Source organism: Malus sylvestris, chromosome 14 (genome assembly GCF_916048215.2).
Source record: "Malus sylvestris chromosome 14, drMalSylv7.2, whole genome shotgun sequence".
NCBI lineage: Eukaryota > Viridiplantae > Streptophyta > Magnoliopsida > Rosales > Rosaceae > Malus > Malus sylvestris.
Window position 1 is genome coordinate 15,949,912 of NC_062273.1, and position 11,767 is coordinate 15,961,678.

Below are 11,767 nucleotides of genomic sequence, written 5' to 3' on the forward strand. Positions count from 1 at the left end.
TTATCATAAATTCAAAAGCTAACTTTGGCAATAGTTGTTGTAACCTAAAAGCTCAAGTTTTACCTTCAAACGCACGCAGTCATCATCATGATGCACCATTCTGTTGAATCCAGACGTGCGACGATAAATGAGTAGACCTTAGTGGATGCAAAGATTTCTGACGAACACAACAACTCAGCTTAAAAGACACGCCAAGGGCAGAAGAACATTGGAAGGAACACTTAGAAGCAAGTTTTGTCTTCGTCGTCCTAGAAGATTCTACATAAGAGCAACATGTACCGGCAGTTGAGCACTACCTTCTGCCGTGCGTCACACGGCCCTAGCCGACCCTTACTCCATTATTCAGCTCTAGAGTGGCCCAATATCGAAAGTTAAGCATCTCCTGCTACATGTAACATGGCCCTAGCTCCACGGCTCCCTGCCGAGCCTTCACGCCTAGCCTTGACAACGCAACAGAGCAGCCTAATGACACCCCGAAGGCAGTCGGGCACACTTTAGCCACACCTACTCCCTCAATGGAGATTTCTGGCATTTGCATGTCAACGGCGCATCCAACTACAAAGGCTCGCGAGCAGCCGTGGTTCTTATCACCCCAAACGGTTCAATGCTCGAGCAGGCGATCACTCTAAGTTTCAAAGCATCTAACAACGAAGCAGAGTACGAAGCTCCACTAGCAGGCCTTCGAATGAAAAAAGACTTGGCGGTGAAAAAGTTTTCAATTCATTCTGATTCCCAACTAATCACCAGCCAGACTACTAGGGGCAAAGGCATGATGATCGTGGCAACTAACTACTTCACCAAATAGGTAGAAGTAGAGCCCATGATGACCACGATTCAGACGGACATAAAGCGCTTCATATGGAGGAACATCATTTACTGATTTGGCATCCCTTAATCCATCGTCACCAACGACGGCCCGCAATTCGTGGGCAAAGATTTGGTGAAGTTCTTCCAAAAATATGGCATAAAGCAGCATATGTCCACGCCGAGATATCCTCAAGGCAATAGGCGGGCCGAAACATCCAAAAAGATGATCCTCAACTGCCTCAAGAAATCCTTCACCAACAAGAAGGGAAAATGGCCAGACAAACTCCCCGGATGTCTATGGGCATATCGCACCACCAAAAGACGAGCAACCGGTGAGTCTCATTTCTCTTTGGCATTTGGCTAATAAGCAATCATTCATCCCAATGTCATCAAGCCAAGTATCACCGCTCTACTACCAAGCATTGAGCAGAACAGTGAGAAGATAGCCACAATATCTGGCAGAGGAGAAACGCGAGCATACAAATACCCGCATTGCAGCCTACCAGCAGCAGCTCTTCTCCAACTACAACAAAAGAGCTAAGATTCGGCAGTTCTAGCCTGGAGATCTAGTCCTAAGAAAAGCCTTCATCACTGCCCGCGGAGAGGACTCCAAAAAGATGGATCCCATCTGGGAAGGCCGATACAAGATCAACAGAGTAGGCGGCAAGAGTAATTACACCTTCGCAACCATGAAACGACAAAAAGATCGAAAAGCAGTGGAACGCCTACAATCTGAGGAAGTACCATGTGTGACCTCCCGCTACATCAAAGCCTGAAGACTCAAACAGCTCGACGGGCACCACCTCATAAGCTGAGGACTATCCAGTTGTTATGCAGTTCCTACCTTACAGTTAAGTTCTCGTTCGTTTCACTCATTTTTCAATGAGAAATTCAGAAGTAATCACAACTTGGCTCGGCTGCATACTTACAACAACTAATCATTCCTACACTTCAAAAGAAGACTGCGCCCTTCTTAGGGACTCATCGCAGGAATTGCGCCCCCCAAGGGACCAACCATGCTCTCCAGTGCGAGAGGGTAAACCAATTCCCCGACACCCATATGGGTCAGCTCTCCAAGATGGGAGGATAAACTTTACACTCCGAATATCCAGACGTGGATGAGCCTGGCTGCCCTAGTATAACTAGATGCACGATGGCTTACGCCGGGATTCCTAGAAGTAGCCACAATGGTCTTTTTCAAGGCTTAGCTAACTGAAGGATTTTGGGTCTCTTGGCCTAATCCGTGGGGAACCGGGCCCTAGAGACGGAGGGGGCACATTACGCAGTACGCCCTATAGACGGCTGCCCTGGAACCCTAAAGCTGCTACCGAGTGCACTAAAGTAGCCTACGGATTCCGGAAGACTGCCTACGGCTTGCCCTTCGAGCAGTAAAGCCGCGCTAGACTTATACAACTGCACATTTTTGTGAAAAGGTTAAACAAGCTAGCTCGCATATACGAAGTTTTATCCACTGCCGACATGCTACGTAGTCGATAAGCTTCACCTCTGCCAAGCGCGAAACAACCTACACCAAGTCCTAAAGTGTTGTGATACTTGCTACACAACCTACGGAATTGAAGAAAGTCAAGGTTAACAGCCTAGTGGTTACACGGACTTGTCTACTTCTGTAAGTAAGGCATCCGGCTGCCAACCCTATGGCTAACAACTTTGCAAAGTTCTACACCAACACCTACGGCTGTATAGGCTACGCGAGCTTGTCTGCTTATAAAAAGTAGCATGCCTGCCACTGGTCTATCAAGTCTAAAGGTTAGGGCATGAGCAAAATAAGCGAAGATGAAGAAAAACGAAGGAAAACATATTTATAAACAAATAGCAAAGGCCGAATGAGTTCAAGCAAAACAAGAGCTACAAGGAAAAACAAAGAAAATCCTAAAGGCTACCTAGAATACTACACTGCAGCAGCTTGGACATCCCACGACTACTCGGTCGCCACACCTTCAACAGCCGTAACGCTCTTAGCAGCGGCATCATCCGGCGCTTCACCCCCAGTTGCCCCAGCCTGGGCACTAACTTCTCCAACTACTTCACCAATAGAAGCCTTAAAAGTAAAAGCAAACAAGTCTTCCAGAGAAATAGAGAAGCTCATCTACTCCATTCTCAGCATAAGCAGCATTCAACTTTTCATACTTTGCATAAGCAGCAAAACGAAGCTCAGAAACTGTAAACTCAAGATCTTAAATCTGAGGTATTGTAACATTCAATCTCCTTCTCTGTACTTTCATACTTAACTTGGATCGCATCAAGCCTAGTCTTCAAGTCAACAATCTCGTGGCGAGCGGTCTCAAGCTGCAGAGAAGCAGGGGCATAAATATTAGACCACTTCAAAACAACAAGCTCAGAATCCAACCTCTTAATCTCCTCGACTGAGGAATAAGCTTCAGCTACCATAATCTTCGCCACCTCTTTGACGGCCTTGCTATATATGCATCATAGCAAGCAAAGCAGTTCTATATTGGGTCGTATGTTTCGTAAAGGAACTTGGGCAAACAACCTTTTTACCGCTATCAACAAACTTGGCACAAACGTTCATGACTTCAAGCAGATCTAGTTTTAAAAGCACATAGATCGCAACAGCATCCCCAGAAGCAGGCTTAGTGGATTTCTCATAGCTGCCCACGCGAGCAATATCTTCTTTCCTAGCAGGCGAATCAATCTCAGCAGCAAAGAGAGTAGGCTTTGGCGCCACTTTAGCAGCAGAGTCCACTTTACCACTCTTCATAATAGCAAGTTTCTACAAAGGTGAACCAGACATGGCTCCTAACGAACGTCCTGGTACAGACTTCGGCACTGGGGGCATGATAAAACCTTTACGCTGAGTAATTTTATCAACAATTGTACTAGCCATTCTCAACATGGAAGACGCCACATGCTCAGATCTAGCAACCTTATTTTTCTTCCCATTGGAAGAAGTCATGTCAATCACATACCTCTCGGTAGCAGACGGACCCTCATGAGCAGCGGAAGAAGTCTTCAGTTTTTTCTTAACTGGCATCTCATGAGCAGGCAGGGAAGATCTCTTCTTTCCATCTTCATTCATAGTAAGCTTCATGACAGCGATCAGACGAGCCAATGCATCCGCCTTGATCCTTTTTACCTCCTCTTTCGGGAACAGCCCACATTTCTCTCAGCAAATATGACTAAGCAGCCAACGACATTCATGGTACTCAGCAAGGGAGCTCAACCCAGCATTCCAACAGGCAGGAGGCTTGCATGCCCAACATTTCAGCAGCCCATGAGACCCACAATCTCTTCATTTCTCTCAATCGCCAGCCTGGCCCGAGTCAGGTCCAAAAGCCCAAATGACATGAGCTATGCGGCTCGCCTAGCACTGCGCCCTAGCGCCACAATCCGCGACCCCAACCGCACAAACTGCCCTTAGCTCAAGCCAAGCCAAGTTGTCCAAGCAGTGGTCCCTGCCACGACATCTCATCGGCCTATGCCGAGCCAACTCCTGGCCCTTGCCAGCCGACGTGCTGCACCACCCCGACGATTGCCCCACAATAGCACTATCCGAGAAGAAGGCAAGAAAAATTAAATTTTTCTTACATCGGTGCGGCACGGAGAAGATGAAGAAATCAACAAAAGACGGTCCTTTGCACGGGCAAGATGTAGAAGATTGCTAGAGGAGGGGGAACAAATATCCTCTAACTTTCTCTCTCTTGTGGGGTAGACTAAATTGCTCTCCAAAGTTGATTTAATAACCCACTTAAGGTGGACTTAAATAGGCTTTGAGAGAAGTTTATTTTCCCTTCCTAGAAGGATCTAATTTCCAATTAAAGAGAGAATCTACATCAAAATAGGAAGCAGTCCTAAGTTTCCTAAAGCAAGAAGATCTCTACACCTGCTGCCCTTTTCTGCGAGCAGCCCAACAGGTGTGGGGGCATTTGTGGAGCCAAAAATATTCACAAGGCGACACGTGGATTTTTGGACAAAAAGGACAAAAATACCCTTGCAGTACAACGAGGTTCCTACGCGCAAGCAGCGGGCAACCCTCTTTCAACCAAGACAGAAGTGCCCAAAATAGGTAACAATTCAAAGTCCATCTCATCAAATCCTTTCTACAAGGTAATTCCCAAACACATTCCTTTTAAAATTATGTTAATTGGCTAATTAATGGGTTTATTGCCTAATTAACCCATTAATTGTCAATTAAACCATCCATTATATCCAAATAACCACAAAATACATCCAATTCAACCCTAAAACACTACATGGCCGGCCATCCCCTTAGCTTTCTACCTTCCCTATCTTTTCCCACTTTATTACCCAAATAAAGCTAATCATTCAATTTGATAACCCCCCATTTATTTCTATCATATTTTATTAGCCAATAAAGTGGTTAATTAAACCACAAATTCACCAAAAAATGGACAAAGTGGCCGGCCACTTCCTTTGAAAAGTGGACCAACCTAGTCCTATAAATAGGGACCCATTTTCACCAAACACTCATTCCAAACCTCTTGCAAAAAATCCCAAATACTCTAAACACTATTTCTCTCTAAAATTCTAACTTTGGCATCGGAGGTTCTTCGGCCAAAGCCCCCCCCCCCATTCATCGTAGGCGCGTGAGGCCTTTGGCCTTAACCTAAGGTGCTAGTTGTTTTGTAGGTGCAAAATCGTCCAAGATCGAGGAGGAGAAAATTTGCATCCACACTTGTCACATCCCTTGTCTCTATCTCTGTCGTCTCCCTCCTTTTGGCTTCCTAACTCTATGTTTGGCTCCTCGTTATTTGGTTTGGTGAAGCTTTGCAGAAAGGGCAACTCATCTTCATAAGTAGGAATTTTAGAAAATGGGGTGGCATCATTATCTTCGTCTTCTGCTGCCATTTTGGTTAGTTCACCAAGCTGGTTGTATATCTTTTCCTCACTCTCGAATTTTTTAGTTGCATTTACTTGTAAATGGCACACACTTCGCTCAACGGGATTAGCTTCAGGTTCGCTTGAAAATATATCTTGGTCTCTTTCACTCGATATCGCAGCAAGTTGTCCAACTTGCTTCTCCAATTTTGCTATTGCATGAGCGGTTGCTTGCTCTTCTTGTTGGAACGCTTTCTGCCCTTGTTGGAGAGCTTGCAAAATTTGAGAGGTGGTTTGTTGATATTGCGTATTAGCTTGAACCATCAGTGCAAAAGTTTCTTCCACGAAGGTTTCGTGGGTTCCACGGGTGTGACTTCTTGTATAAACTCTGAGAATGGAGAACTAGGCCAATGTTCCATTGGAAATTGTTGATACCAAGCCACCAGGTATTTGCCTACAAAAAGAAAACGTAAAATAGTGAAGGAAGGGACGAAAGAAAACTAATTGATGAAAAACAAAAATTAACCCAAAGAACTACTACTCCTAATAACTCATGGATTACAGACAAAAGACTCCATCTAGAAGACGAGAAGACTAGAAGACTAGAAGACTTGGGGTGGTGTAGAAGAATGAAAAGACAAAAGAAGGTATCCAAACAGAATATGAGAACCGAACACTAATAGTCAGACAAGGAGAAAGTCTAATTGACAATTCAATAATGGGAATGCAACCAACGATTTTTTTATATTTTATTTTATAATAATATAAAGCAGGAAATAGAAAGAAGGAAAAATAAAATTTAGTAAAATGTAATCAACAAGCCAAATTGGGATTAAGGGGCAATTCCCGGCAACAGCGCCAAAAACTTGATGTATATTTAAACTTACCTAAATAATAGATTAATTTAAACCAAATTAAACTCGCAAGCGCACGAATCAATTGTAGTAATATATGCAAATACGAGGTCGATCCCACAGGGATTGCTTTGACACCAATTTAACCAATTGATCACGCTAGACTTAAACCAATGAAGGATAGATTGCATTGAATAATTGAGTAATTGATTAAAACTAAAATTAACAAGAAAAATAAAAGACAATTAATTAAAACAAACACACGACACAAGAAAGCCTAAGGTTATGAATCCACCAATAACAATCCTATTTACTTTTCCTAGAGCCAACCACTATCCAATTACCATGCCAATGTTAAAGGTTGTTCTTTCTAAGGTATGAACTAATCCGTGGTCAGGCATCAACTCTTGTATCTCTACATGATAATTATATCCTATTGGTTAGGCATACAATTAAACACATAAAAACCCATTACACGTAGAAGAATCATGTCAACCAAGTAGGACTAGCTTGATATTGGTCATCCTCATTAGTTTGTCTAATCTTCTTAATCTTAGTTCCAATAAACCTAATTGATATTGGTCATCCTCATAGATTTATCTAAATATTTAGATGCAAAATTCCTATAAGTGATCGGTCATTAGAAACTCGAACCTAGAATAAAATACCCACAAAAATTAAGAATATAACATGGCATATAATCAGATAATAATTAACAAAGTACTTCGCAAATTTTCATGTCATGGCTTCATCATAAACCTTAGAAAATAACTTAGTTACACATAGAAATAAAAATAAAAGAAAGATAGAACCCGGAATCCATGGCAAAGCACGTCCCTAAGCTCTTCTTCACGAATTGCAGAGATGGTGAATGGTAGTATGGTGTGGGGTGATATGGGTAGTGCGGGGATGGATGGATGGACAATGGATCAGAGAGAGCTTAGCCACCTTATTTATGCTAGAAAACCCTAAAAAGTCTGGGAGAAAGTCTCCTAAAATAAAACAAACTCCTAAACAATTAATGACACAAACTAGGAAAGAATCCTTCTTGACTTGGGAAACATGTCATCTTTCTTGCACGCCAGATTTGGGGTCGATTTATCTTCTGGAAAAATCTGTAAAAATATGGGAAACGTAGCTTTATCTCTTATATTTCTAGGCATATATCGCACATCACTAGGAAAAATCGGGAAAGCCTCCAAATCTTCATTCTCCCACAGCTACGCAGTTCTGACGGGAAAGTTACTCATACTGGATTGATTTGTAAAACTGGAACGTTTGGCTCCATGGAAAATTATGAAATTCGAACACAACAATATTCAGCCTCTTAACTTCCTTCTCCAATTGGCCTTGCATCAAAACTCCTCAGGAAAGTTGACTTATCACCAAAAACATCCTAAGTGCACAGAATGGGTGAAACTGAGAAAATGAAAGTAATAAGGCTCTTTTATAATCAATTCCTTAACAAAACTTAGGAATAATTAATATGAAAATCTGGTAAATAATGCACCTATCATGTATCACCTTATAATGCGTTGCCCTTCTCTCTCTTTCCATTGCTCATCCTTAAGGGATGTCTCTAGCCACCTCAAGGTAGTCAGTAGAGAAGGGCAATAGTCTTACCTTGATATTGAAGAACTTTCTTCATTTAATCACATGAGGACGTTCAGAAGTTCACTTAATAAACACAGTTAACTCTCGGTTAAAAATTATGATCACTCATATCAATATAAAACGTGTCATAGGATTCTTTTTAACTCATACAAGACAAAAATTTATAATCGCATAATGACATGGCGCTCCACAAAATTCTTGTCAATTGTCACGAGACAGTATAGGAAAAATCATGTCAAAGAATGCATATCAATGCATGCATGGTACATACGTTCATGGGGTTTAAGCAGGCCCGGCCCAGGCCCAGTGCAACCGGGACGGGTGTCCGGGGCCCAAAATTGAAGGGGGCACCAAAAAAGAAAAACCCACATAATTAGTATAAAAAAAAATAAAAAAATTTCCAGCCCATGTTTGACAAAAGAGTTGAACGACCCAATTAACCCTACCCATTTGCCATTGCAATCTCTCCCTCATTGAAACTGGGCCGCGGACCTCATCACAGTCATTGAAGCCGGCACGACTTCTGCGACGATGACCTCCATCACCTCCGTGGAGTTGAATTTCGTAGTCTTTCGTTACCTTCAATAATCAGGTATGCTTCACTTTGCAAACCCTCAAATCGACTTTTCGAATTTATTTCCCTAATTTTCTGTTCCCGTTTTTAATTGTATTGTCATTCTAGGGTTTCTGGGAATTTGGCTGTGCTGTACAGAGTATAGGGGTGTATTTATCAATTGCTGTTACATGTTTGCTATTATAACTTAATTAGGGTTGAGAACTATAATTTTGAGAATAAGTTTGCAAATTGGCTTCCTGTTGCGTCGAGAGGGCATGAGATTATGGTGTATTTATCAAAGAAACTTTATATTAAGTTATTAACTAGAGCTTACTTCAATTTTAGGCGGATTATGTTCAAGAATACAGCAGCTATGTGGGATTTATGAGGGATGGAGCACAGTGGTTTGTGGAGAACACAGACATTAAACTTGTTGGTGAGATATATATATTCGCACTTATGTTATTTTTTATGACATGTAGTTTCTAACAGTCTGCGTGTATGATTAGGGTAATATAATCTTATACTGAGCTCTTCTCAGTGAGATATAACTGATTATTTTGCTGTTTATGGTATCATTTCTGTTCTTTCTTTTGAAGCTGACGTGTTCGTCTTTTGTTAAATATAGGAATTGATTACTTATCCGCTGCTGCATATGATGATTTGATTCCATCCCACCTTGTTTTTCTAGAAGGCAGGGTAAGAAAATCTTTATTTGACAAGACATGAAAGGGTTTTTTCTTTAGTTCATGATTATTTTAGCTGGATGAGTTCCAGTTGGTAGATTGTTGAACAGTGGTAAATGCAGAACCAAAAATAGAGGCAACCAAGTTTTCGTGTTTTTTCAAGACTCAACCTAACACTGCTTTGCAAGTGGTTTCACCTTTCCCTTTGCCACATGCTTTGGTTTTGAAGCGACCATACATCAACTCATGATTAATCCCCTATTTGTTGCAGGAAATGATGACCCCCTCCAAGGAGAAATAGCATGGAATAGGACGCCACGAGAGCTTGGTATTTCAGCTTATGCTCTTCAACAACTTGGTGGTTCACATGGTATGCAGTTGAGATTAATTTAGTGGGATATGTTATTTTACATGATTGGATGAATATCTGGTTGGATTTGGGATGTATTGGATGTGTATTTAATGCGTTATGTGATTGGTTTTTTTTTATTCTTTTTTCTTTCTTGCAGCTGCTACACCAAAACAAATTAGAGAATTAATGAAGGTTGATGGGCTTACTAATGATGAAGTCAAAAGCCATTTGCAGGTTTGAATATGTGATTATCCATCTGTTTTTAATCGTAATTTGGTTGATGTGAATAAAATATTATACATACATGACAGAAATTGGAAGCCATTTTGCATGCTATTAGTGGTGAATCTTTTTACACATACATGTGATTATCCTCGTTAAATATATTTTTTTTAAACATGTATTTTCGTATTAAAAAAATGGCACATTTTGAGCTTTCGCACTGGGCACCAAAAAACTCAGGACCGGCCCTGGGTTTAAGAAGCTTACTTTACCCCCCCCCCCAAAATATAAAATTACTTCGAACTCAAGATTTACATCAACAAAGTATAGACTGGGTACTATTACACCAATAACTACAAACTAAGTATTTTTCGTTTTGAGAACTTAACGTAGGATTTGTTACAAAAACTAGCTCACACATGAGCGTGCTGCGTGCATCTTAAACTGTAAGATGCCTTTTTCATCCAACGGTTGCAAGGTTGACAAAACAGTGGTTTTCTCTGTTCTTATTGCAAGATTTTGCTGTAAATTGAATACACATTGAAGACAATATATATATATATATATATATATATATATATATATATATATATATATTGTTTTTTCTTTCAAAAGATGTTGATTGCCAACTAAATTGTTCACGAGGGCTTGTTTGTAAATCTTTAGGAATGGTTATGACCTGTGAATATATCTGAGACATAGGAATAACTGATCAAGTTTTCGATTCCCTGAAGAATGATTTGGAATTCATTTTAAATGGACCTATCTCAAGGACAGAGATAACAATTATAATTCAGTGAAAAGTACAATGACATGCATGTATATTGAAGTGTCACATTCCGATCCCGACATAAGTCCAGGATCAACACGTGATGTCACCAATTACATGTATATCTAACATACCCCGCCTCCGGGATATGTGCAAAGCACAACTCACGATCCAACTGCGTAGTAATTTTTCGTACACTTTATGGCTGCATCTAATCTCCCCATTAGACTGCTTACGTACCCTAAATAGGGGTCAAGCCATTTGTTGTTCGTCATTCGCTATACTCGAACATTCATCACGTAAATCACTATGTCTTAACATAATACACAATTCAGCACATGCAGCATCTTAAGGAACAATCGACGAAGCGCAACATAATCGCTAGCCTTATTGGTCAATGAGTCTAATCATAATGACAACAATCATAACCAACATCATTCCACAATCACATCAATCAATAACACATACCATACATCGAAATGCAGGGCTAGAGCGACACAATTCGATTGAAGCTTACATCTCTAAAGCTATCTCAAATGAATCAATCCAAGGAACCAATGAGTCAAATCATGCAATTTCGGACCACTTAACGAAATCCATCAACATCGGATTCTAGACCACTCAACAGAACAAAGATACCAAAAGGGATTCCAGACCACTCAACGGAATCTAAACCAAGATACGATTCCGGACCATTCAACGGAATCGCGAAGTAGAAGGGATTCCAGACCTCTCAATGGAATCCGAGTGGATACGATTTCGGACCACTCAACAGAATCACGGAGTACAATGCATATCAAACCACTCAATGAAATCCAAGCTGGATACAATTCCGGACAACTTAATGGAATCACAGATCATGAGGGCTTCCGGACCTCTCAACAGATTCCAGACAGAGTAGGGAACCAGACCACTGAAAGGAACCCTAGCGGAAACGCAGTTCCAGATCACTCAATGGAACTGAGCTGAAGTCCAAGGAATATAGCAACACCCGAAGAACAAGATATGAAACAAGTACTCAAAATACAAAAGCTCAACGAAACAAGAAATGGAACAAAGCATAAAGTACACTATTAGAACGGCTCAACG

At 41.1% G+C, this 11,767-nt stretch overlaps 1 protein-coding gene across 3 annotated transcripts; it reads left to right on the forward strand.

Annotated features, from left to right (window-relative positions):
- Positions 1–8,530: 8,530 nt before the first annotated feature.
- Positions 8,531–10,046, forward strand: LOC126598647 (myb family transcription factor PHL4-like). Of its 3 annotated transcripts, XR_007614911.1 has the most exons (5): positions 8,531–8,685; positions 8,995–9,085; positions 9,278–9,348; positions 9,607–9,705; positions 9,845–9,893. XR_007614911.1 is itself a non-coding variant. In XM_050265009.1 (4 exons), the coding sequence occupies exons 2-4, from the start codon at positions 9,034–9,036 to the stop codon at positions 9,925–9,927; spliced, it is 234 nt and encodes a 77-aa protein (XP_050120966.1). In that variant the 5' UTR covers positions 8,531–8,685; positions 8,995–9,033; the 3' UTR covers positions 9,928–10,046. The 3 variants fall into 3 exon arrangements, 1 of the variants encoding a protein (XP_050120966.1); XM_050265009.1 differs by lacking the exon at positions 9,278–9,348 and having other exon boundaries at positions 9,845–10,046; XR_007614910.1 differs by lacking the exon at positions 8,531–8,685 and having other exon boundaries at positions 8,775–9,085.
- Positions 10,047–11,767: the final 1,721 nt, after the last annotated feature.